At 36.3% G+C, this 25,878-nt stretch overlaps 1 protein-coding gene across 2 annotated transcripts in view; it reads right to left on the bottom strand.

Annotated features, from left to right (window-relative positions):
* The window catches only part of LOC105445726 (sodium-dependent noradrenaline transporter-like), a 48,480-nt gene that overhangs the window by 8,385 nt on the left and 14,217 nt on the right, over nucleotides 1-25,878 (bottom strand). For both annotated transcript variants that reach the window (XM_030975931.1, XM_030975932.1), the window contains exons 2-5: nucleotides 22,773-23,294; nucleotides 17,820-17,951; nucleotides 2,175-2,421; nucleotides 1,596-1,734 (exon numbers count right to left, since the gene is read on the bottom strand). In XM_030975931.1, the coding sequence (XP_030831791.1) occupies nucleotides 1,596-1,734; nucleotides 2,175-2,421; nucleotides 17,820-17,951; nucleotides 22,773-23,294 (1,040 nt within the window). The remainder of the gene's footprint in view (nucleotides 1-1,595; nucleotides 1,735-2,174; nucleotides 2,422-17,819; nucleotides 17,952-22,772; nucleotides 23,295-25,878) is intronic.

Raw genomic sequence — 25,878 nt, 5'->3', positions numbered from 1 at the left:
TTCTGAACACATGCATACATTGTAATTCATCCGATGGCTCCCTAATACATACAATTCTTTTTTGTTATTGAATATAATTGACATGGACAATAGCATGCTCTTATTTATATGGGAATCTTCAATTTACAAGCCTAGCTCTTTACAAAATTCAATCCTATTTCTTTGCAAATATATTTGTCTGATTTTTGTTTAAATACCATGCAATTTTATTCTCCCAATGTTATTCTACCTCTATTATTACTTTCATGCATGGCTTGATATCATTCTATGTATTTTGTACCCATTGAAATAATATTTTTTCGTTCTTATCGATCATTGTTTTTAATTAATGGAATTAAAGTGAATGTAAAATATTAAATCAACCAAACTGAAATTGAAATTGTAATGTGCGCATGTTTCAATAAGACAGTGATGGAAAAGGCTAGTGAAAATTCCACACGATAATTTTTCGAAAGTCTTTGCGATTGAGTTAATTATATTTGTTTCTTTCTCAATGTCTTTTAACACAATTATGAACCCTTCAAAAACTACATAATGTGAATTTACACTTCAGTGAAAGCAGTATCACAAAAGTATTCCCGACAAATAACATCGAAAACGTCTTGCACTCATCGAAATGAATCGTAAGAATGAACAGAAAGCCGAAATCAAACGATAATAAAACGGAAGCTAATCGAACGAGGCGCGAGAAACATTGTTTGCAATTTTGCAGTACCAATCGTCTCTTTAAAATTTTGATCACAACCTGTTCCGCTGTTATTTTTAAGTTTCACGAGAATAGGCCGTTAAGCCCAACGATGTGAATCGGGCCTATGGCTAAACTTTATACTATTACAAAGTGATAAATATTTTTAGGCCTATTAAGTTATTTAAAGCATTATTGAAGGACAAATCAATCGTCAACATCTATATATGTTGATAATTTTTGTTTTTTACGACCTGGCTTCTTGCCTTCTTCAGAATCTTGTCTTTCGTTGTGGTATGATGTTTTGGCTCTTGTTTTAACATTTAACATTGCTTTTACTTTGACGGGCACTATTTTGACACTTCATAATTCATACTCAATGTATGTTGACATAATTATAAACAAAAATGGGTTTGATTTCACAGAAAATACGCATTTAATGAGTTCGGTGCATATCATACTATTAAACTAGGGCGTTCGCATCAATCTTTATTGTAGATGTAATGCAAAACGGAAATTGTGGGCGTTACGCATTTCTTGGAAATATGGCCACGTACACCGTAGCCCATCAATTGCATTTGGCTCTATTTAGACTTTTGATGTAAACCTATCATATGCGCTTGCCCGAAAAATTTTCATGTTGCTAGAATGTTGACATCTTATCATTGTTAGAATGTAATTCGTTATAATTTTCTATGTAGTAAAGTTCGTCCTGCAACCAGTAAAATTACACTAATTGAGATATAAAAATTACAAATAGATCACCTCACTACCCGAATAGTTATAAGGCGGCTGGTGACTGAATAAATGTCCAGTGAATGAATATTGGTAATTTCACGATTATCGGGGGCTGCAGCCCCTCCGCCCTCTCCCCTTCCCCACCCGCCCCGTATACGCTTATAAAACCTACCTTTCCTGAGGTCTTGACGCCTTTCCAGATGGAGAAGTAAAGGATGATGAAGACCAGGATGAGACAGAGAGGCAGTTGCCATGACATCCCCGCTAGATCAAAGAGCCCAGTACTCCGATCCCTTCTCAGCATCTCGAGACTGGGGATATAGAAAAAGAGAGGTAGCGTCAATCAAAATTAATTACTGGTTCTTACCCCCTCCCTCCTCCTTCAGATATTCTGCCCTCCTCCCGGAAACAATTTTACTTGGCATAAAGGAAGAAGCAGACCAAGTTGGCATTAATAAAACTGTCATCTTTTACAGCGGCGTATCCATTTATACCAGGTTGAAGAAATAAATGTCAAATTTGTATTAATGTCTTGCCAAAGGGATGAATGCCGTATTGAGATTCGATCCCTCAACCCGCGGATTAAGAGTCAAGTGAATGAACCACTATACCACGACATCTCCACTCAAATGTGCAAACATTCACACCTAAATAAATGTAGTTCACTAACCGATTTTTTTAAAAATATGCCCACGAATTTACAAAATACATTTTTTTTTTGGGGGGGGGGGGTGGTGGGGCGGCTACTTACTCAAAGTATTCCTTGGCCGGTGCGTTGCCGGTGGAGTAGTTCAGCCAGACGGACACGCCGTCGATCTCGACGTACGAAGCGTTCATGGTGTCGTCGAAACAGAGGGGCGTGTTCCACTCCTTGTCGCAGTACCTCCATGGCAACTCGCCGGTGAAGCTCGCGAAGAGGTAGTAGAACGACCAGGAGATCACGACGTTGTAGGAGAAGCCGACGTACCAGGCGATCACCAGCACTGCCCAACCTACACCTGTGACGGAAAATAGAGATGAAAGAGGATTTAGGATTAATCCATGTTGTTTATTTTGTATCACAAATGTTTTTTCGTTCATCAATTTTACTTCCCCCATATAGTTTCATTCTTTATTATTAAACATTTATTTTCATACAATCAATTGTCCTTGATATCTAACTTTAAAATTCGTATCATAATCATTTATACAACCGATATGAAGATTAATATAGGATTTCCCGGCCAAATTCGCGTGTTTGTCATTCAAATTCATTTACTTTGCATTTAAGTTAGCGCAGATCGGCTTTGCCATGCCAATTATCATTCAATTTTCCAGGTTTTGTATTTGATTTAGGATTTTGGTCGAAGGGTTTCATAGATCTGTCATTCAATTTAGAAACTGCTCAACTAGCATTCAAATTAATATTCACTTGTCGAAGTGTAATTTTTATCATTCAAATTAACACCTGTCATTCGTATTCGTAATATTTTTTAATTCAAGTTAGGAATGTTAGGGGGAAGAATTGCAACAAACTTTACAGTTTTTAATTAATGCAGTTAAAATGCATGATTTGCCATTGGGGTCTAAGCTGTTATTCCATTTATTTATTAATCAGGACAATGCAGATGGGTGTAGTCAGACATAAAGTAAAGAAGGGGCGAAATCAAGGGATATGGCATTTCTGCACGGACATGTTCATATACCTGGGAAAGGTGGGGGTACCCTAAATCGCCCCCTTTTTACTACAGACTCGAAATTTTACAAAAGTAATTCACATCGTCTCTTATACCCAGCACACCCCTCTGTTTTCTTAAAGAGTTTCATAGTTTACTTGCCCGCCAGCAGATCGATTGCTAAAGACATGGCTAAATAATGAATCATGTTCAAATTGTTGACTCTAGTCCCTACCCCAGTCACAATATTGTACCCTTCTTCCATAATAAAATTATGATGAAATTATGATAAATTTATGATGAAACATAAGACAAACAACTTCCTTCCATGAATATTAAAAAATATACTGAGACCATCAGGTCCGTAGATGCAAGTCGTTTTTTTCTTCTTAACAATCAAACTTAAATGCTGATGAATATCAGATAAATCTAATAAGTATAAGTGTATAAATGCAAGAAAATGAAATATGATGAAATACACATGAAAAAACAATCTTGAAAGAAAAAGAATGAGCTATAAAAAGTGTGTAATAAACGAGAAATGTATATTGACCATCAATTTAAGTGTACATAATGCTAATTTGAATGCTACAAATAAATTAGAATGCTAGAAGAACACCGTCGCGTTGTCAGAAAATCGTGTTGCGCCAAATCAAATGACCAAATAGCGAAAGAAGCACATTGTTCATTAATTTGAATGAAACATACGTAGATTCTAACGAAAATTCCATAGATTTGAAAACTGGAAAAGGGAATATAAACCCGAGATATACCTGACTGCACTAAAACCGTCGAATTTGAACGCAAGACTAGTTAATTTGAATGACAAACTCGCGAATTTGGCCGGGAAATCCTATAATATCAGATCAAAATAACTCTATTATCGCAACAACAACAATAAATTATCACACAAAGAGAGAGAGAGAGAGAGAGAGAGAGAGGGTGAAAGAGGAAGACAATTAAAGGTATTAAAGGGAAAGAGAAAGAAATGAGGGGATGAAGTGGGATGAGAGAGAGAGAGTGAGAAAGAGAGAGAGAGAGAGAGAGAGAGAGTGGGGAAGAGATAAAGAGAGAGAGAGAGAGAGAGGGGGAGACTAAATTACAGATGAAAACCTCAACGTGAACATGCACGGTATACACATAAGATTTATGATCTAATTTTTCCTACAATTGAACCCTAATAGCTCCGCTAATTTTACGAGCGCCAGTACCCATTACACAAACGACGACAGATTCAACGAGGCAAAGAGCATGATATATAATGTCCCCTTAGACCAACCAAGAGGGAGTGGGGGCAACCCCTTGTCCCCTTGGAGGAGCAAGGGGGTAAAGAAATCCACCCTTTTTACTACTATCATCAGCTGTTCGATGGAGGGGCGTGATGAAATTTCTTTTCTCATTCTCGATAATTTATTCGAATCTTTATCATGGAAGACATTATGTCGGAATTTTCAGGAGAGGTGATTTCATACAAAGAAAAATTGCATGGTCATACGAAGGGAACCTTGTAATGAATGCCAGATATGGCTGATTAAAACCATGAATTTATTAGCAAAAATCGATGAGGCGCGATGGCCCAGTATGTAGAGCAGTTTGGTCATGTAAACGGGATCTCCCGTGTTCGAATACGATTTGATGCGCTAGTGTCCTTTGGGAAGGCATTCATCCTCATTACCAAGTCACTCGGAGAGGACTTAAAGCCGTCCGTCCCATGCATGCTTACTTTCGTAGCAGTCAAGTAAAGCAACAAAACAAAAAAAATACACAGAACGGAGACAGTACATGCTCCCAGATACAAAATATGTAAAAATACGTTTTTCTTCATCTCCATTTCCTCTATAATCTCGTTCACCTTTTCGCAATGCCCCCTATTTTCACATCCTTTTTTTTTTCTTCATGATTTCTTTCCCTTCTGACATTTATTTCACTTCTTCTTCTCCTTCTTTCAATTCTCTGTAGGCCTAAATTAATTTAGTTTTCATCATCCTATCTGATCCCAATTTATCTCCTGGGTACGGAGTGGCAAATTTAGATCAATGTCTTTACAAAAGGACAACATAGCCTTATTGTGACTCGAGCATATCAGTTCATAAAAAAAGAATTCTTTAAACCTTTCTTTTACCTTAAACCTGTCTAAAAGCTTTTGTTCAGATGATGGTAAAAGTTTGTTTAATACGAAAATATGAAATTTCGATTGGTCTACCAGAGCTCTCAGTGAAAGTCTCAACATTCAGCACGTTGTCAGGTTTCTATATGGGTATTAAAGAAACTGTTATGATGTTGTATTATATATAAAACATTGCGTAATCCACCCCATGCATTATCAATATAATTTGTGTAATACATACCTATATTGGCCCCCGTTCTTCTGGATTTTCAAATTTTCATTCTTATAATACTTTTTGTTTCAACTTCATGGTTTTATTCATTTTTCTGGAACATGACTTTATTAAATATTGCTCATGACCATGATTTTGCAATATACTATAAATATACATGTATATACACTTACATATACATATACATATATAAATTATTCATGTAAATGTATATAATACAATAACGCAGGGAGGAATGACAAAACAAATCTGATTTCCTCTTTCATTCGCTTCCGTTTCAAAGTTTTATAGCCTTGATTTATAGCACACTTCACAATGTTTGCATGGGATGAATGATAAATCAAGGACGTTCTAAAAAGAAGAAGATAAAAAACATACTTTCGAAGTAGAATAGATAGAGAAGGCTGAATATTTAATTTTCTTTGTTTTCTTAATGAAAAGTTTGCGTTTTATACCTGCAGGATCTTTTTTTCTTAAAATGTGTTACCAATAACAAACTGCAATGACTGTCATAAGCTACCGATATAATTCCATTTGCTTGGCTGAGACCAAATAATTATGTGGTAGGATTTGGAGATTTGTTCTCGATAAGAAGTTTATGAAACAGGGCACTGGGCCCTGTCTTTTAAAGAGTTACGATTGATCCAGATTGGTCCCAAACTTCTCCAATCAATCAAAAAATTACAAACTCCTGTATCTTTGATACTAATTGGTCTTTGATTAACATCATGTTTCGATTGATTATGACTCAAACGCAACTCAAACGGAACCCTGATATAAATTGTTAAATGTTTAAACTAGGGTTAAAAAAAAAACTTCAACCTAGTCATTAATTATTCAGCTTTATCGCGATGGCCTGAGGCAGATTATCTTACAAGAAATTCTAAATTTACCGGTTTTTATCGATCCCAAACGGGCTATCAACATTTCATCGTTTTGGGTGTTTTAAGTTCAACACTGTGAATGTTGTTGGGTAGGGAATCTTGGAATGAAGGCCTGTAGTTTGTATAAGTAAGTATAACCTGTAATTCGTTGACAATAATATTCGTGTTTTATTTCTGGATTTTCAGAGTCTTGATGCTAACTTTTGTAATGTATAACACCCCTGCACATGTACAAATTTGGACAGACATTTTAATGCTTTCGCTGAAAAGTAAAATAAATAATTAAACCACGAAAAGGAAAGAAAAGAAGGATTTGTAGTACACAATTATTTGTATGTTCTTATTATGGTCTACAACGGTGAATTACATTGGATCTTCATGTAAACGTTTTCGTACGTTGTTGTTTCTAGAGTTAACCTCCCGACGCACCGTATATCAAGATGGCTGAGAAGAATAGCTCTAAGAAGGTGATTTTACATTGCCTATCGTATATCTGTACTTCAGTCGAAACACTTTACTTTATTTTTACAGTACATTACACTTAATTTAAGTTATTTGTCCGTATTATTTTGTTACTTTTCAGCGTGTATAAATCTGGATTGCTTTTGATGTAAATGTGGAGCAAATAAACTTTAAACTTCAACTTTACGATTCAAGCGATTATTTCTCATTTTCACAGCTTCTGTATAGTACATCAAATAATATCATATTTTTGTGATAATCATATCTTTTCTTTATAGTTTACAAGTCTTTTGTATTTGAGTTGTGACATTCGTTTTAAAATATAGTGACAGAATTTATTACAGTTCTACCCACCAGCCGACTCGGTTCCTAACATTTATAATGTACCACATCCACTCATAAAACATCCATATCCAAAATCGGTTTGTTTTCATTTGTCATTTGACATTTTGACAAATTACAGATGTCCTTTTCTTTTTTCACACTGTCTACATTATTTCCCCAAATCGGAAGTAATATAAACAAATACTTGTTCTATCTTTAGAAAAATGAATATATATCATTTTCTGGAACTCGTATTTCCGAGCAATATTTTTTGGGGGGAATCGAGTGAACTTTTACTCTCAATAAAACGAAATTTCGGAAATCTCAAATTCGTTAGATCAACAGATAAGTGATAACTGTAAATCAGCAATACCAGAAAACACAAACAAACAGCAAATCATTCGTTGAAACCGCAAGCACATACCATAACACCAAACTATAGGTTGAAATAAGGTTCACCGGAACATTATATTATTAAGGATTTCATTCACAGTTGGCATAAAATGCTCGTAAATGTTTCAAAAAGCTCTATTTCAATCATCATACATTATGTTTATATGTCTGTAAACACATAGGCGTTATTGGACCAAATTGAATAAGGGGAGATGATGGACAAACATTGCCGACAACTTCCAAACCAGAACAAGATGGGGGCGGGGGAAGAAGAAAAAGAAGAAGAAGAAGGAAGAAGAAGAAAAACAAAGAAGAAGAAAACAAAACAGAAGAAGGAAGAAGAAGAAGAAGAAGAAGAAGAAGAAGAAGAAGAAGAAAGAATTCAAATGTTTCAAAACGTGTCGACGAGCAAAAAAAAGTCCTCATATTTTCAAATTTGTCGACAACAGTTAAGAATAGATTCCAACGGGCGAAAGTGAATATCAAACCTTTATTATATTTAAGATATTATGATATAATGTGATATTTACAAAAGCGTGATAATGTTATAATTGTTATTATCATTTCCATAATAAAACAGTATCCATACACATTTACCCAGGCAGTGTTTTTAATCCAGTGTTTTCAATCCACTAGTTTATTTGTGAATAAATACATGTATATTGTTTTATTATGATATACATTGCCAAATGAATAATAATACGTAAATAAATCAATACATACACTTTCGAAGATGACCTTCAGCTAGATATAGCACCGCAATTTAGTGATAATTATGAAGATTTCTATCAATGAGGATAGATCGATATATTGATTTCACATTTGACATCTTAACAATCTTCTTGATGTTTTTTTTAAAATTTAGGTATGCACTGTTGCAATAGAATAAACAAAATTGAAAAGACTCAATGTTATATTGTGGTGAGCAGTAAAGAAAATGCGGACGTGCGAGTAAGACCGTATTTAGAACGACTCCTGTTTTAGCTAATACCTCTGCTTCCCAAATGTTTCCTTCTTAATTTCGAAGATGATCAATCACTCATACATTCTATCCTGTATCTCTGTCACAAAAATGACAAAACGATGAGAAAATGAGGAGTATATGTAATGGAAAAGAAACACAGGGATAATGCCTACTTTCTTGTTGTTTCCCACAGAAAAAGGGGTCCCCAGTTGTATAGCAATGAAACATGCACATTCTTTAACAATTACCTGACCATATCCCAAGGTTACCATTATAGAAACCCCTCGCAAAGAATGGAATTATCGACCAAGAGGACATCCACTTGTTTCTATTATTCATCAAAATGCTGTAAACTGCGCCACGGGAAAGCGCCGCACTTCATCATTGTTCCATCCAATAATTTCGACTATTCTTCATTGTTTTCGTCAACGTGCATTACGTGTCTATTGCGAAATCCCAGATCTACGATTATCATAGCGGGTGAGGTTCTCCTATTCCTCTGTGCATCATTTTCAGCCATGTCTGATCATGAAAAGGTAGTTGGTAAGATAAAGAAACGATATATCATGATTCTAATTAACTTGTGTGTCGACCCCCTTAGCAAATTGGCCATGCCGTTTCCGTTTCCTTAGAATAACGCCATCATAAGTTATCTGAAGGTATATAGGGCGGGTGAAAAGTGGGAAGTTAGAAAGTGCAGAAACGTTTCCCGTTCAAGGTCGAACACGATGACAAGTTGTATTCCTAACTACTTTCGACCTTTGCGATTTCTCAAGCACACTTCGATCCGGGCTTCTCTAATGAAAAAGGGGGATTGGGGGAACCGACCTCTTTGAGACAGCTGACAGGGGGTCCACTTTGGAGCGATCGAGCCCGAGCAGACTAGCCGGCGCAGTAGGGGAGCGACGAGGTATGTATTTGGGGGCCCCTGGTCGCCACCAGCTACGACTTAGCTCCATCGTTGTTAACATGTGATATGATTAGTTGTAAATTGGAAAACATTATCCGAATGTACCTGATAGACATTCCATTGCTAACATTCCCTCGAGTAAGTATCCCTACAGACTGGGAACGAATGTTAAAGCACTTCTGAGGTTCGTTTCGTATAAATCATTCGAATTTGTGATTTCTCTGAGTTACCGCAATGGAGTGAGAGAGAGAGAGAGAGGGAGAGAGGGGGAAGGGGAGAAAGAAGAAATGGGGAGTGTATAGGAGAATGTCAGTGGCGTAGCGTATAAGCCCATCCTTTTAGGGGCACTTTTTGGGCGGTCTTACGAGGTGGATGAAATGCAGCAAAACAAGGAAGTTGAGGGAAGAGTGTGGAAAAGGGTTGTATCACCTTCTTTTGATGTTGCCTTTTCCTTTTTTTTCTCAATTTCTTCATCTATTTTCTTTGTTACTATTATAGTTTATCCATTTTTTCCGATTTAATTAGGGAATTCCCCCTTAATTACGCCACTAGTGCATTAAGAAAGGGAAAATAAACAGAGAGAGAATGGAGAGAGAGAGAGGGAGAGAAGCAGAATAATAATAATAATAATAATAGCCTAATAGTCCACTCCAAATTTTGTTAAACCGAAACGGAAATTCTTTTTGCCCAATTGATAGAGATACGACATAACAAAATAGTCGTATTATATAGAGGAGGGTGCTGAATTTATGAAATGAGAAGCAAATAAAACCCCACCCCCCAAAAAAAAAAACCTCAGAGATATAGAGAGGAAAGTAAGAAAGAGAGTGTAAGAGAGAGAGAGAGAGAGAGAAAGAAGAGAGAAAGAAGAGAGAGAAAGAGACAGAGAGAGAGAGAAAGAAAGAGAGAAGCAGAAGTACCAATCACTGTGTCGTACGATGTCATACTTCAAGGTAACCCCTGTCAATGTAACACCATTCTATTATGCAGTTATGTCCATCATTCCTATAATATTATTGTGAACATTTCTAACATAAAATAATGTGTATTATCACTAAAGTTCGACCACTAAAGGAAGAACAGAAGAAATCACCAAAGAAAAAGAAAGAAATACCAGTACAATGTGAAGGAAAATTGACAACGAAGCAACATGAACGAAGGACAAAGCAATTACTGTGAAACTGTAAAAAAATAGAAATGATAACAATGTTCACTTTGTTACGTTAAATGTGCGGGGATGTGTGAAGTGCTGAAGTTCAAGAAAATTTTCCTTTGGCTCCACCGCCAAAAGTGTGACATAGCATTTTTGCAAGAGACTTTTTTTTGTCAAGAAACATAGAAAATATAGTATCTAAAGAATGGAAAGAACTGTGCTTGTTTGATCATGGTACTAACCATTCCAAAGGTGTAGCAATTTTAGTCAAGGAAAGTCTCCCTATTACTGTCATCGACAAACATTTCAAAGGTGATGGTAGGGCTATTGCACTAGGATTTTCGTATCAAGATCGAATGTATTTATGTTTAAATGTGTATGCTCCAGCAAAAAATACACAAAGAGAAAATTTCTATTCATCCTTGTGTATATGGGTGAAAAATATTAGAAAACTAAATGACGTTATGATTGCAGGTGTAGAATGGAATTGTGTATAAAACAAAAACTAGACACAAGTGGAGTCTCATTCGCATACTTACCAAAACAGAATTTTGATAAAATTTCGGGAAAATAATAACTTAGTAGATGTGTGGAGGAAAATGTTTCCAGAGAGAAAACAGTTTACGTGGAGGCAGCTGTCATTAAACATTCATTCAAGACTAGATTATTGGCTCATGTCGAAAGAGCATTTTTCATATATTTATTCAATCGACATAAAACCAGTGTTGAAGTGCGATCATAACGGGGTATCCATAAAACTTAAAATATTAGCACAAAGTAGGGGAAACGGTTGTTGGAAACTGAATAATTATATCCTGAAAGATGAAGTGTTTAAAGAAAATGTTGAACGTTATACAAAGTTTTGGTATGGGGTCATGAATTTGGTTCAAATGAACATTATTGGAAGCATATGCGATTTTACAATATATTTACTGATCGTTGTCGCGGTTGAAATCGAGTCTAAAGTGATAAAATTGTAAATAATAAACTCTGTAAGAAGTATAGCGCCCTCTCAAGACTGATATTACTTTAGCTTTACAACAACTTTGTTTCTTGACCGTGACTATACAGTCCACTGATTTGCTATTCCCGTTTGGAAATTATATATCAGAACTGCATATTCTGAGATCTTCATGGTCGCAGCTACCATGGAATGGCCTAAGGCGCTTTTTGAAATATTTGAAATTAAAGAATTTAGTACAAAATATACAGTTGATGTTAATACAAGAAAAACAAATGTATTGCTATATGGAAAGTGAATATGATAACTTGTGTAAGAAAGTAGATGAGGGTTCATGTGCATATGATATAGATAGAATGAAGTTTTTGAGACACAAGATAGACAAGTGGTATGAATATCAGTGCAAAGGTGCATTTGTGAGATCTCGGGCAAGGTGGCTTGAATTTGGTGAAAAGTCATCGAAATATTTTCTTTATTTTGAAAAAGCCAAAGGGAAAAAGAAAGAAATAAATTGTCTTGAAAGTAACGGGAAAATTATCAAAGATGAACAGAAGATTTTGACAGTATACGAGAATTGTATTGTAAACTAAAGTTGTCCTCAAAACTCGGCAGTGAGATGTCATTAAAATTCTACTACGTATATGTCACCACTCATTATTTTGTTCTTTATTTTAGAGCAAAGTTGTGAAAAGTATCGAATTTATTGGCAGAATGATTGAACTATAGGATATCGTAAATGTTCGCAGACGAATAAAAACAATCCCTCATTGTGCATTAGGACACACACGTGTGAATTAATCAAGTAAGGTATAATATTACAAGTAACTCTACAGCCTAGCACAAAGTGAAAATCAACGGGAAATTGCAAGCCGTGTATAGTTGACCGGTATTATGCGACCAAAAGTCGGCCAGCGCAGTACAGTGAACTCGGCCAGCAGAAACCGACACTAACCGAATAAGACATGCCTATTACCATTCACGCACTGTTCAATCAATGTTTTTCGACAGTAATCGGATCGCCTTTCACGTCTTTTTTCCACATCGTCATGGAAAAAATAAAAACAGTGTGGCAAAAGTAAAGAGTGCAACGTGCTCACGAGTAAATTACACAGGTAGACATGAGTTGTTTTTGGATAGCAGGAATTCCAATATTTTACTTCAGTATAGCAACGAAAGCACGAAACATTTTCAAAAGATTGTAACCGGTTTCGGAGTTCGACTCGACTCTATCATCAACCATCATGAACACAGAATCTCTCTTCCTCCATTTCTCTTTCTCAACGCGTGCTAACACGGTAGATATGTGAATCATCAAAAATACTATGGGGGGGGGGGGTCGGTTTTATTATTTGAAAACAAATACGGGGAGGGGTGACAAAATAGGTGTATACGTCTACATGCTGAATAAACTGTTGTAGTAAAAAAAAAAAAAAAAAAAAAGTGTACAAAACTATATTTTTTTTGTAAAGTACAATCAATTTGTTTTATAAATGTCCCCTTCTTGTATAAAGCAGCCTTACATTTTTACACGTTCCCGGTGCGGTGCAAAATGACTGAGACAAGAATACTATAAATAGGTTGTATGCGTTTTGTCATCACCCTCCATACATTATTTGTAACAAAATTAAGCGACACCTCCCCGAGGATGCATAGTCACGCAATATTTCGGACAAATATCACATTCCCACAAATAAGCAAGAATAATATACTACATACCTGCAATAGCTCAACAAATTATTTGTATTTCTTTGTTTTATTGAGTTTTTAGATCGTGAAGGTGTACTATTTCTATGATTTATGCAGACTATAATTTAAAACACTTGTTGGCTTAAGATTGAACGCCCCTATATCACATACGCTATATGCTTACTGTAAAAGACATCGCGTGCTCTTTTTCGGCAACCTTAATCCTAAATTTTTCATCACATTGTTTTTATTGATTTTGCTGTTCTAAATATAGGTATACGACCAACGGGGTTTGCAGTACATACACTCAGAATGAAACATTTCATGATCTTGCAACATGAACAATATTAGAAACATTGCCGATACGGTTCATATATATTCGGGTCTCGTTTTAGTGTTTTGTGTCACATTTGTTGAATTGTTCATGACTGTTAGTAATGACCTGTCGTTGCGATTGTAAATATGAATTTCAACGGGACTAAGTGCATTCAATGACTTCGTCAGATTCTCTCTCTTTTTTTGGTACGTTTTTTAATTGTGGATGTGTCGTGGTATAGTGGTTCATTAACTTGACTCTCAATTCGAGGGTTGTGGGTTCGAATCCTAGCCCGGCATTCACGTCCTTTGACAAGGCATCAATCGACATTTGCCACTCCTCACCCATACCAGGTGTAAACGTGTACTTGGGAATTACTGGGATAAAAATAACTGCAGGGCCCGCATGAAAATGTTGTGTTTAGAACTGTATAATGTGACGACAGAACGTCATGAATATTGGCTTTTCCTGCACAAGTCCCATACAGTGATACAGCCCGGAGGGCAGAAGGGGGGGGGGGGGGGGGGGAGGGGGGGGGGGCTCGTGCTCTCGTAACGTCAGCCACTTCACACGTTTTGAAAGGTCAAGGTTTGTATGTACGCCCTTTCCCCCACAATGATTAAGCACACAAAAGATTTGGTACAGCTCAAAATTTGTTGTTTTGTTATTGTTTTTGTTGTTTTGTTTGTGTTTTTACATGTGCACAGCAACGATGATTGACGCAAACTCTCTCTTTCTTTTCCTCTCTTCAACAGATGTATCTTATTACAAGATGTGAAGCAATGTCATTTCGTGGGCTATGTTTAACGATTGCTACATGCACTGGGACTAACATGTTCTCTAATTTCCACGCAATAATACAAATATGCAGCTATAAATACACATAAATCATTATGTAGCCAACTCGTTCCCGAGGGTGAATGCACTTATGACAAAAGTCATTATGAACAACGTGTCGTTTTACTGAGCTATAGTACTACCGTTGAACCATACTCAGTAAACTTACACTACTAGTATACATTTGAAGATTATATGCCCAAATCATCGAAGGTGGTTTCAAATGGGGATCATGCTCAAAACCACTAGTTTTAGTAGGAGTGACGAAAAGTTTGATAGTAATAGAAATGGTAAAAAATGAAGGCAAAGCAAACAATATTATTTTACTCGCCTTTATGCAGAAGAGGAAAAAAAGAAGAAGTAGAATAAGAAACTATTTTTAGTCTTCATTTTTCCACAAAAAACCTACAAAATTGTTAATAGGTATGCATCTCTGTCTTTTGGGTCATTTAAGCATATTAGAAAGGTTTGAACCATGATTGAACATGTTAAAGTTTACACGGTTTTTGTGAATTCGTATAAGTTGTGGAAGGACAATATCTGTTAAGAACCAAAGTAATCGTCGGAATTTTTAAAAGGAGTTAACGCCACTATGGCTCACGGTTTTCTATGAAATAGCGCTAACTATATCTAATATTATCTTTTTGTTTTAGGGGGGGGGGTTGGAGATCTTTCATTCACGTACCTCACTTAAATTTATTCATAATCAATACGTTTTGGGGGCGGAGCTTGAAGAAATAGGGAGTGCTTAAGCCCCGAACTCCCTCTAGAACCGCTACTGTGTATCCCCTCCTCCCTCCCCATAAAAATAGATACGCAGAGACTTTCCGTTCGGTACATTTTGGTCAGTTAAATTCTAACTCTTGGTTGGCATTTTTTTTTTTATCGGCTACCCTCCCCCAAATGGAAAAATACAAATTAAATGTACCGCGTAACCCCAACGCTGAGAAAGTGTGTTGCCCTGTATAGCTTTTTGGAAAAGACCAAAATATGGGGTATACCTCGATCGGTCAGTATACGCGAATTCGTTGGCCAGTTAACAGATGTTTTTTCCACCATCTCTCACTTAATATACTCCCAAGAAAGCCGGATCGCAAACTTTTCTACCTCCGTTCATCATCGCTGAGTTGATTTATACTTTATGCCGAACAACTTGGCACCAACATGGAAGCTAGGTTAGGACTGGATATCAGTCAAAAAGAATAGGTGACTCAATCTATCACAAATAATCGGTCAGCGATGCCGGAATTCAAGAGAAACAGGTCAACAACGTAAACAGAGTAAATGTCATGTGGTCGAGTTCGTTTCCATGGAAACCGGCTGAAATGCTCTTATCATTAATTTGTAGCTACATTGTATTATATGCCTTTCGGAACAAACGTAAAAATTGTTTATGATAGATAGAATGCCACTAATAAAACTAAAAATGATGACAAAAAATTATGAAGATGGTGATAATGATGATTATGAGGAGGAGGAGGAGGATGTTTATCTTATCCTCGTCATCATCATCAGCATTATCAACATCACCAACACCACTACCATAATTACAAACACCAACACCACCATCATCATTATCATCATCATTACCAGAACAGTCATTATAATAGCTACATTAGTATATCGTTTTGTTGATATACTTGTTTTGTTGCGATTTAAGTTATCAGAAATTAACGGCGATTTTAGAGGTTTCGTCGTCAAGTAGTTTAATCTCTTGCATGGGGATGCGAAAGTCATGGGTTCGAACCCCGGTAACATAACCTTCATTTACCACTCTTGACTCAATAAACACCTGGGCCCCGTTTCATAAATCTTACCACGGGTACTTTGCCATCAATATCAACTACAGGTACCACGACAACATCACTCAACAGCAAATCAAATCAAGGTTTCCATTGAAGTTACCAGGAATAGAAACGTTACCATCATTGCTAATTTCACGCAGCGGGGCCTTATACTGTAGTAAGATCAAGTAGTAACTTCTTGGTAAAATTGATTAAAGGTAAAGACCAGTATTGGAAACGCCCCAATTTCAAAAAATGAAATGGAAGCTCTCATTACCAATCATGTGAAAGAATATGTTTTGACTAATACATGATGATAACAAATTTGCCGGGAAACCGCCTACTAATTCATATATTTGGTAAATTTGTTTCTCTCATGGTCTGTGAGAGATAAAGGGTAGTCCCATATACATCTTTCTGTGTATAGTGCTTGTAACTTTAAGAAGAATGGGCCAAATTTCTTATCATTTTGATGATTCCAGAACCTTGCAGATGCTAGACGCTAGAAGATCAACCTTTTCTGATCGATTCCACAACGTTTCTTTCACAATGCAATCGCATGACCATAACTGGTCTTTACCTTTAAGCCTTGCTCAATTGCTTCATGATGTTTGTTTACAATTCCTCGAAATTACAGGTGTACAAAGTCATTCTACAAAGGCAATACACTTCTACTAAATACCAATGTCGTGATTCCTTGCAAGACCCGAAGACCTGCCAAACATTTTCAGAATTACGATCCTGTTCCCGTCAGTGCCGAATTGTTTCGGGTGGTCGTTTGTGATGTCTGTGTTCAATTGTCTGCATCAATCAATCTATCTATCTTTACATTATGATTTGAATGCTTTGGGAACTACGCTTGTACAAGACCTAAGGGCTTTATTTATGTAGCTCCCCATTTCATCTTCTAAATTTGTTTATGAATTATTTTGTATCAATTCAATTCTTAACTGAGAATAAAATAAATGAGAATTGAATCGAATTCAATCATTCGGTCCACGAGCATGACATATTTTGTTTCGAACAACCAATCAGAAAAGTACACATCGAGCTGAATTAAAGCAAGAAATCGCAACCTGCATGTTCCATTATAGAGAAAAAGGAAAATAACTATCTCTGTTGGGTGGAAGTGAATTAAGCCCTGGCAATTGGCTGCATTAAAGCAGAGAATAAGAAAAGGAGTCCATTGAAAATTTGCCCAAAAATTGTTTCAAAAACAAAAGAAAATGATTTGCTGATATTTCGCAGACGAAATAAAACCAAAACTGTTGTCAGTATTTATATTGTTGAATAAATAGTTTACTCTATGTTCAATGTGAGCTTCTCTTCATCTCATGTGCATAGAGTCTTTCATAAATTTCACTTTTTCTCCTAAGGATATAGTTCTCAATCCTGTACCTGAATATTATCAATGATCCTCTTTTAGGTATTTAGGCGTTCTTATAACTGATTAAATGATTTGTGGTACTCTTTGAAGGAGTAGATCCGCTTGCTAATACTTTTAAGAGCAAATGACTCTACTTCACAAACGTTTTTAATGAAATAAGCTTAGTGTGCCCTTTATCGGAAGTTTTCATCAAATTTGTATATTATTGTACAGGGTTTTGGTAGAGGAAAGTAGTCTATACAATAGACATGATAGAAAGATAGGCCTATATGAAAACTAATTGTGCCCTTTTCTCTGACAAGGGGGGGGGGGCACATGTATGATATTTCAAATGAGCTTACCTTGAAAAATGGGGCATATCTTCCATACACTGATGGCACCCCCTCTGTTGTACTGACCGAGTGCTAACTCCATGTACAGCATGGGTATCCCTCCGATCAGTAGAAACAACACGTAAGGTATGAGGAACGCACCTGCAGAAAGGAGGGAGGATACAAGATGTTAGTAATAGCGAAAAGTTAGGAATTTAAAATGCACAGTGATTTTCCTACACATGATTGGTACTATTAAAACATAATAATGAGTAAAGTAAAAATTTCAAAGAAATATTTAATGAGGCGAAAACCGGATAACAAGCTTATGTTGGAAACGCTATTAACAAATAAAGAAAAGTTACTGCATGAACATCAGTATTTGAATACTTTTCGTTGTATATCAATAAGGTAATCAAGTATTAAGTATTACTTATTTCTAATTCCAATTATAATTCAAAAGTATGCAAACAGCGTGGAAACATTTAAAAAGTTCATAGAAAGGAAAATAAAATTTCAAAAGAGAAGGATGATTGATGACACCTCAATGAATATTTACCACTACATAATAACAGGCAGAACATATCTCAATTGAAAAATTGAAAAATTGAAGATATCAATTCCATGTTCAGCTGATTAATACTTCTGTCCAATTTATGATTATGATTACTTATTACAGAAACCTTGTTCAATATTTCTTAGATCAACGAAGATGATTTATGGAATGCACTCCCAGACTCATGTAATATGCTGTATGTTGCAAAAGAAAATAAATTCAAGTCAATTCAATTGGTTGAACCTCTGTTTTAGTAAATACCGAACTGGCGACAAACATTTACAAATGCTTAGCTATTGCTTTGTGTTTGTGTTTTCTTTTCTTCTCGTCCAAACAGAAAAGAAGAACAAGGAGTCTCTAATCATTATTTTACTATGTACAATGCAATCCCATGTATTTTATGTTATTTTGTTTGAAATGTAAATAAACGAAATCAAATCAAATCAAATCAAATCAATTGTGAGCCTTGCAACTTACACATACGGTACAAATAATAATATAGTAGTGGTATTGAGTACCATTTTCTTGAGATCATATAAATGCAGCCAACTCCGCCCCCTTTTTAGCATTCAAATGTAAATACAATTCCAGAAAGGATTTAGAATAATCTCCTTGGACCACGTCTATATCAACGAATGTTGAAGTCCTAGATAAACGGGATCCCAGTTCTGCTGTATTTGTTATGTTCTAGCTTTTTAAGCTCTGCATTGTATTTCGAAACTTTTATAAGCAGGTAAGTTTAGTCAAATACTTTCTAAGAGTATACGCAGACTGTCGACAAACTTTTAACTCTGTTGTTGACAGAATTCCCAGAGCAGAATAAGAGTTCTTGAGTTCCTATCTAACTTTATTTATGTTCGTTATCCCGCAGGAATGACTATATATGCTTATGTAAAACAGAATTTAAAAAAAAGAATAGGATGAATTCGAAGGAGTCCGACAAATTTAGCTTTCGGATGGTAAGTAGGCCCTATACTTTGATGTAGGCTAGCAGTATAACGTTCCTTGGCAGCTGCAGAGTTATAGAATAAATTACAGCAGGTTGATACAGTAGAAAATTTCAAGAGTCTCGTTTTCGTAAAATGTTAAAATAGTACAATGTTATGACAAAGCAGTTATTCTTTCTCTTCTCGTCCTTCACGTCTGCTATTATCCCTTCTTTCCCTTTTTTCTGAGCGCATAGGGACTTTAATTTATTTTTGTGATATATAAGAATGGTTTATTATTATTATCATACAAACTATGTTTTTGTCTATAGCTGTACGACATAGTTTTGTGTCTGCAGCTATACGACATATTTTGTTGACGTTTGAGAAGAAAGAGGGGGTCCTAGTTAGAGGATTGTGGTTCCCTTCTCCAGTTCGAGCAGGCTTCGTTTCATTTCAAATGTAATCTGAAGTGAAGTTTCTGTCAGGTTGACGGAACACTGACACTGGTTACTTACGGGAAAGAAAACCACGAGTCTGACTTTAAAGTTCACCTCTCTCTCTCTCTCTCTCTCTCTCTCTCTCTCTCTCTCTCTCTCTCTCGCTGTAGTTTGTGTTCTTGTGGTTTTTTAGTCTTCAGAATTTAGGTTTACTTCAGAAAGGAAGTCATTGGATCACGTAACTTGTAAACGTATCCCTAAACTGATTATGAATTGAGGTATTTTTCACTTTGTCTACTGTCATTACAATGCTTTTCTATATAACGGCATTCACATTTCCAGGTAACGAATATTAGATTGTTTATAAAATATTCGTTGCCATTCCGGTTCGACTATATAGACCTACTTAAATTGTAAAAAATAATAGAACATTATAGCTTTAGAAAAATGGCGACGGAAATTGGTCGGGCGCAATTCCACGAAGTACAAAATGAAAGGCGTAATTGTTTTATTACAGATATATCAAACTTGGAATTCGCTTAAAGGTATACACCACCTTAGGCATAAAAGTCAGTGTGACTTAATTTTCCCATTGTAAGATATACTAAAGGGGTAAAAGACACTCCAAAGTTTAGTAAATTATAATTAATCTATACTTGTTTCTCTTATAAGTAATACGAGTTTGTGCCAAATTGGGAATTAAATGTTTTAGAGATTCGAATTTGCATATTGATTTATATCAACATCAACGATTCTACATAATGGTACTTATGTGAAAATTTAGAATTAGAAATGATTCTCGAGCTCAGAAATCTTAACCATATCCCTCGTATCGCCTCAAAGTTATTTGAAACAGCCATCTGCAATATTATTGGGCCGTTACTACATTTAACATATATACCTGTAACGGCCTTATAGCACGGAGCTGAGGGCAGTTTAAAGACTGATAAATCTGGAAGCCTAATGACGGAAAAAACCGAGAAGGTTTTTTTTCACTCAACGAAAGAACTTGACCATATGGTTATATACTTACATTATATCTAAGCCTATGTCTAGCCAATGGTCTAATTCTAAAGCCCAACTGCAACCTAGGCCCCAATCCTATATCTGTGCCAATATAAATCTCAAAGCCCGGATCACTGGCCTCAACATACTCTTAATCAAAAATAGTCTCACTTTCTTGAAGAACTATAGGAGCTATTTCTTGATACAGAGGTGCTATTTGCTATATACACCAGGGTCGACAGAGACAATTTCAGATGAAATGTCTTTCAACGATATAAACAGCGCGCCATTCGATCTAAGTATCCTTTTCTAAAGTCAATGCCTTGTAAAATATTGGGTATGTCCCATGTTTCATCTGTTTCATCCAGATATAATTATAAAGTAGGACAAGTTGCGGATCATCAAGAATATTACCATAATTACGTGACACAAGGCAAACTGAAGAAAAAAATGACCGAGTGTTCACAAAGCCACACATCGTAAAAATGAAAAAGAACTTTATCAAATATAATTTGAAGTGTAATGTTGTGATTTTTCTTTTCTGATTATCTAATCTATTCTCGTTATATTGTTCTTGAATGTAGTGATTTCTTTTGACGATCCTCTGTTTCAAGCGATGTATAATTTATACAAAACGGTAGTCATGGTTTTGTTCACAAACTTAATACATTTAGCGAGAATGGATTTAGCGAATACATGTATTAGCAAAGTTTCCCCCCACAACCAAACAAATAAACAAAATAGTGTGACAAAAATAAATGGAATTCAAATAATTATTATAGAAGAGTACAACTACCATGAATTAGGCACTTTATCAAACTGATCGAGCCATGTGGAATATATTACTATTGAATGCTAAATCATTAAAAAACATTAATAATTTCATTTGTAATGGACTGGGGCCGACAAGAAAAGGAACAATTTTGTGAAATGTAAGTATTCAACAAAGGACATAATTCAACCATTAATGCTTGAATTCCGAGAAAAAAAACACCACAAACCAACATGAAATTTACAAGGAGTAAGAAGAACTTATAGTTGTTAATTGTTCATAATGTACATGTTGTAAACGTCAAATTGGGCACATCAGCAATCTGTCTATTCCGAGCTATTTGTAGAAGAATTACGTAAAAGAGCATGTGATATACTGATAACATTTGTTAGCTTATTCACACAATATCTCATTGAAAGAGCACAACATCGAACATATTAGATAGCCCTGAACATAATATGAGAGATTCAGTTTATAACCATAAACCGGCGGTGTAGTTACCCATATTAAGCGTCTTGATGAGAATCGGAAGAGGGAGGAGGGGGCAGAGAGAGATTTATACAGTGAAGAACTAAATTATTCATACTATATTATTCATTTCATACCCCTTGTAAATGTGATGTTTTTAGTGTTTTTCGTCACTCAAGGATGAAAGGTGGACTGGTTGAATTGGGGCCTTTGTTGAATACGTTTAGGTGTAAGCTTTAATATTTCACATTCGCAAGAATAATAATTAGGGACAAATCAAATTTTCAAATATTTAATAAAATTACAAAAGTAGGTAAGGGTATGAATAATTTAGTTGTTAGCTGTACATATATAAAATGAGGTTGTTAGACAGTTAAGGTAGAAACTGAAAGAAAACTAATTGCTTGAAAATCTTAGTAAAATTTTGAGAGGCGATGTCAGTTAGACGAATGAAGAATGAATTATTTAATTTGATTTCTGCTTTTTCAACGTTATAAAAAGTAATATTAAAGTTACTTGTAGAAAGAAAGTGCTAACAACTATAATTTAAACTATTGGCATACTGTCTAAAGTAAGCCTACTGGGCAACGTTGTTATTTTGTCCTATAGGCTAAACCTTACTGAGTATCATGGAATAGAGAACAAAGCCAACATGAAAAGCATAATTTCCTTTATATTTTGTTTCCTTCGCGCTAAGGCTATCAAAGTGGTACAACCTTTAGGTGTGCGGAAATATATGTCTATATCGGTAATGAATGCGATAACGTTTAAAAACAAAAAAAGAGAGAGAAATTTGTGAGAAAATTATCATCTTACCTCCCCCGTTCCTGTACACTAGATATGGAAACCTCCACACGTTCGCCAAGTCGACTGAAAAACCAATGACGGATAGGAGAAAATCGACTTTCGTTCCCCATGTCTCTCTCTCCTCCTCCTCTTCCGAATCGTCATCATTGTTCTTTTCGTATTCATCTCTGTCAGATACCATTGTTCGATCGTCCATTTCCATCTCCACCACTTTCGCGTCATTGAGGAGTTCATAGGCGGAGGGGTCGACGGCGTAGCCATCTTTCATGACGTTGTTATTGGGCATGATGCCGTGGTTGACGGCCGGGGCGGTGCCGGCTACTTCGGGGCGGATGATGTGCACCGAGATGGGTTCCTCGTCACCGAGTTCGATCGTCGGGTTGTCGATGCCGACTTCGGCGACGTCGGGACGGTCAGGGTGAGAATTCGAGCTGCCGTGGTCAATGACGTCCTCCGACGGAGCGACGCCGTTGGCGATGGGTTTGGTCTCCATGTTGATGTTGCTCGGCTGGCGAACCTGCACGACTAAGCCTGGAAGATGAGAAAACAAAACGAGTCTCAGTCAAACATCCAAGGGTTAAAAATGTCTCGCAAAGCCGGGAAGCAAGGATCTTTACTCGGCCGAGGTGCTTTGCCTAACTGACTGCCAGAAAGAAACTTTGTTTGGTAAGAAGATATTCGACCTCGTGGAGTACTGCGTGCGCGCGCCTCCACAACTCAGTCACACTGCTAAACCAATTCCACAACAAATCCAAAGCAACCGAATCTTGGTCGTGCGGGGGTAACGTAATGTTTTTGTCTAGCCTGTTGTCGATTAGGGCACCGTTTCACGAAACGGTCATAAGTACAAGTTCACCGACGCGTGTCAATTTCAACACACGTGTTTTAATGAGATGTTGGCGAACTTGTACCAATGAAGTTTTCGTGAGACGCTACCCAGGGGGGCGGTTCACTAAACTTGTCATCAGTGACAAATGACAGTTGTTGTTATAAGCTACTGAAATCCTTGCATCTGATTGGTTATCAACAGATTTGTCACTGATTTTTGACCTTTGTCATTGAAAAAAGGCTTTGTGAAACGGGTCCCTGGTGTAGGTACACTTGGTGTGACAGGGGCCTTAAAGACGAGCCCTGTAGAGAGATGTGACGTTTGGAGTGGAGCTTGGACCTGTTTGGATCTGTATGTCCCTTTTGTCATTCTATACTGAGTACTCCTGCAAACATTGATTTTTTTTTGCATTCTCCATCAGGGTTCTGTTTGCTGGGCAGTGATTTGACTGCGAGTTTCTTAATCTGATATCATTGCTTCAAGAGAGCTAGATAAAGCCGTGGAGTTTATTATCAAGAATCCAAATTTTAATGAATTATGGGCATTGAATCTGACAGCAGACCATGTCCTTGATGGGCGTAAAGAAGGATCATAGAGTACCGATTTTATTTTTCACGCTTGATATGGGATTTAAAAAAAAAAAACAGTACGGTAGTTCACTCATGTGTACGACTAACATTATTTTTAACAGTGTTTTGCAACATGAGCAGGTTTTGTCCAATTCCTGATTACTTGGTTCCCAAAATGATCAGTAGGTCGACATAATACGACATCGTCTAGATTTATAGTTGTGATCAATATTTAAGAAAATTATTTGCTATATATAGGTCAGCATAATTCTACTCGCGTTTCTCACATCTATTCATCTGTCTGTCTTGTTTAGTTTTTGTCTGTGTTTCAGTCCTGTTGCTCGTAGTATTTTCCTGTTCCTCTTGTTTATAGCCATTATTTAGTAGTCAGTAGATTTTATTATACCTATTTATGTTTATATTTTCTCAGTTGTTTAGTTAGTTAAGTTTGTAAGAAATTAAATGTACGCATTATTCTTATCTGACGAGGTTGTTCTTTCAGCTACTCATGAGGGACCTTAAATCCACAAGCTTTGCTTTCAACCAAGGTCACCTCATCTTTCTATTGTAACGCCATATTCTGTTCACTTGTTATATTCATGTCATATTTGTAATGTGTGTTATGAAAGAAAGATAAATAAAGCTTGAAACTTGAAAACTTGAAATTTGAAACTTGAAACTTGAAACTCATTCAAACTAACAAAAACTCATCAGTCTCTTTTGCTCTTCCATGTTAGGCTTTTTAAAAATTGTTTATCTTAGGGAGAATTTGCCATATGAAGGACTCGCATCCATTTCGAATAGTACTACCATTGATTATTCCACTCAAGTTTTTTTCTTCTTCTTGACTTGTCCTAGTACTACTGCTTCAGTCTTTTTGTCCGTTCATTCTTGACATTTTCCGACGGAGATAAGTTAATAATAATGTGCGTGGTACAAACAAGTTATTCCGTGAAAAGACAAATACCTTGTGTCCTATTGGCTATTCAGTGCTTAAGGTTTATAGCTCATTATAAACAGTAGGGTGGCGAATTTAGTTATTTTTATGACATATAAAGCTAAGGCCAATATCTTCACAGGTATTTGTCTGAATTGCATTTTATTTGTTTTAACTTGTCTGTCTCCATAAAAGTGTTGACATTTTACTCTGACTCCAGCTACTGTTTGACCATGGACCTTCGTAGTAGGTCAATACAATGGTTTAACACTAGGCAAATCTGAGCAGATATATGGCGTAGTCAGGATAGTTAAACTTATTTCTTGCTAGTCCTAAGAATCTAGCTCAGTAAAGATGGAGGTTTTGATCCTGCGGTGAAATAAAATTCATTGAGAAGTGCGGGTTAACCCCCCCCCCTCCCCCCCCCCCCCCTGGAAAAAATCGCTACCCTGAGGCGCGCAGTTTGCGCTTAGTGCATTGTAATACTATATATAGAATCTTGCTTGCTATAATGCGCTACATAGCTTAATATATTTATTTATAACCATATCTTGTCTAGGGGTAAATATTTGAACCCCACTTTGGGTGAAATTCAAACACAATTATTGCAGATACGTATCCGGAAATTGATAAATGGGGGGGGGGGGGGGTGCACATAAGAAGCCCCGCATAGACAAGTGGCACTATTATTTTGACCCAAGCATCAGATTGTCCAACCACTATCACGTCATGCGATCTGAAGAAAAAAAAAGTTTATAGTGGTTTTTGCCATTACGATTG

The sequence above is a fragment of the Strongylocentrotus purpuratus genome, unplaced genomic scaffold (genome assembly GCF_000002235.5).
Source record: "Strongylocentrotus purpuratus isolate Spur 01 unplaced genomic scaffold, Spur_5.0 spur5_scaffold_8, whole genome shotgun sequence".
Taxonomy (NCBI): domain Eukaryota; kingdom Metazoa; phylum Echinodermata; class Echinoidea; order Camarodonta; family Strongylocentrotidae; genus Strongylocentrotus; species Strongylocentrotus purpuratus.
The sequence above is the reverse complement of the archived record's forward strand: the minus strand, read 5'-3'. Positions and strand labels throughout refer to the sequence as shown.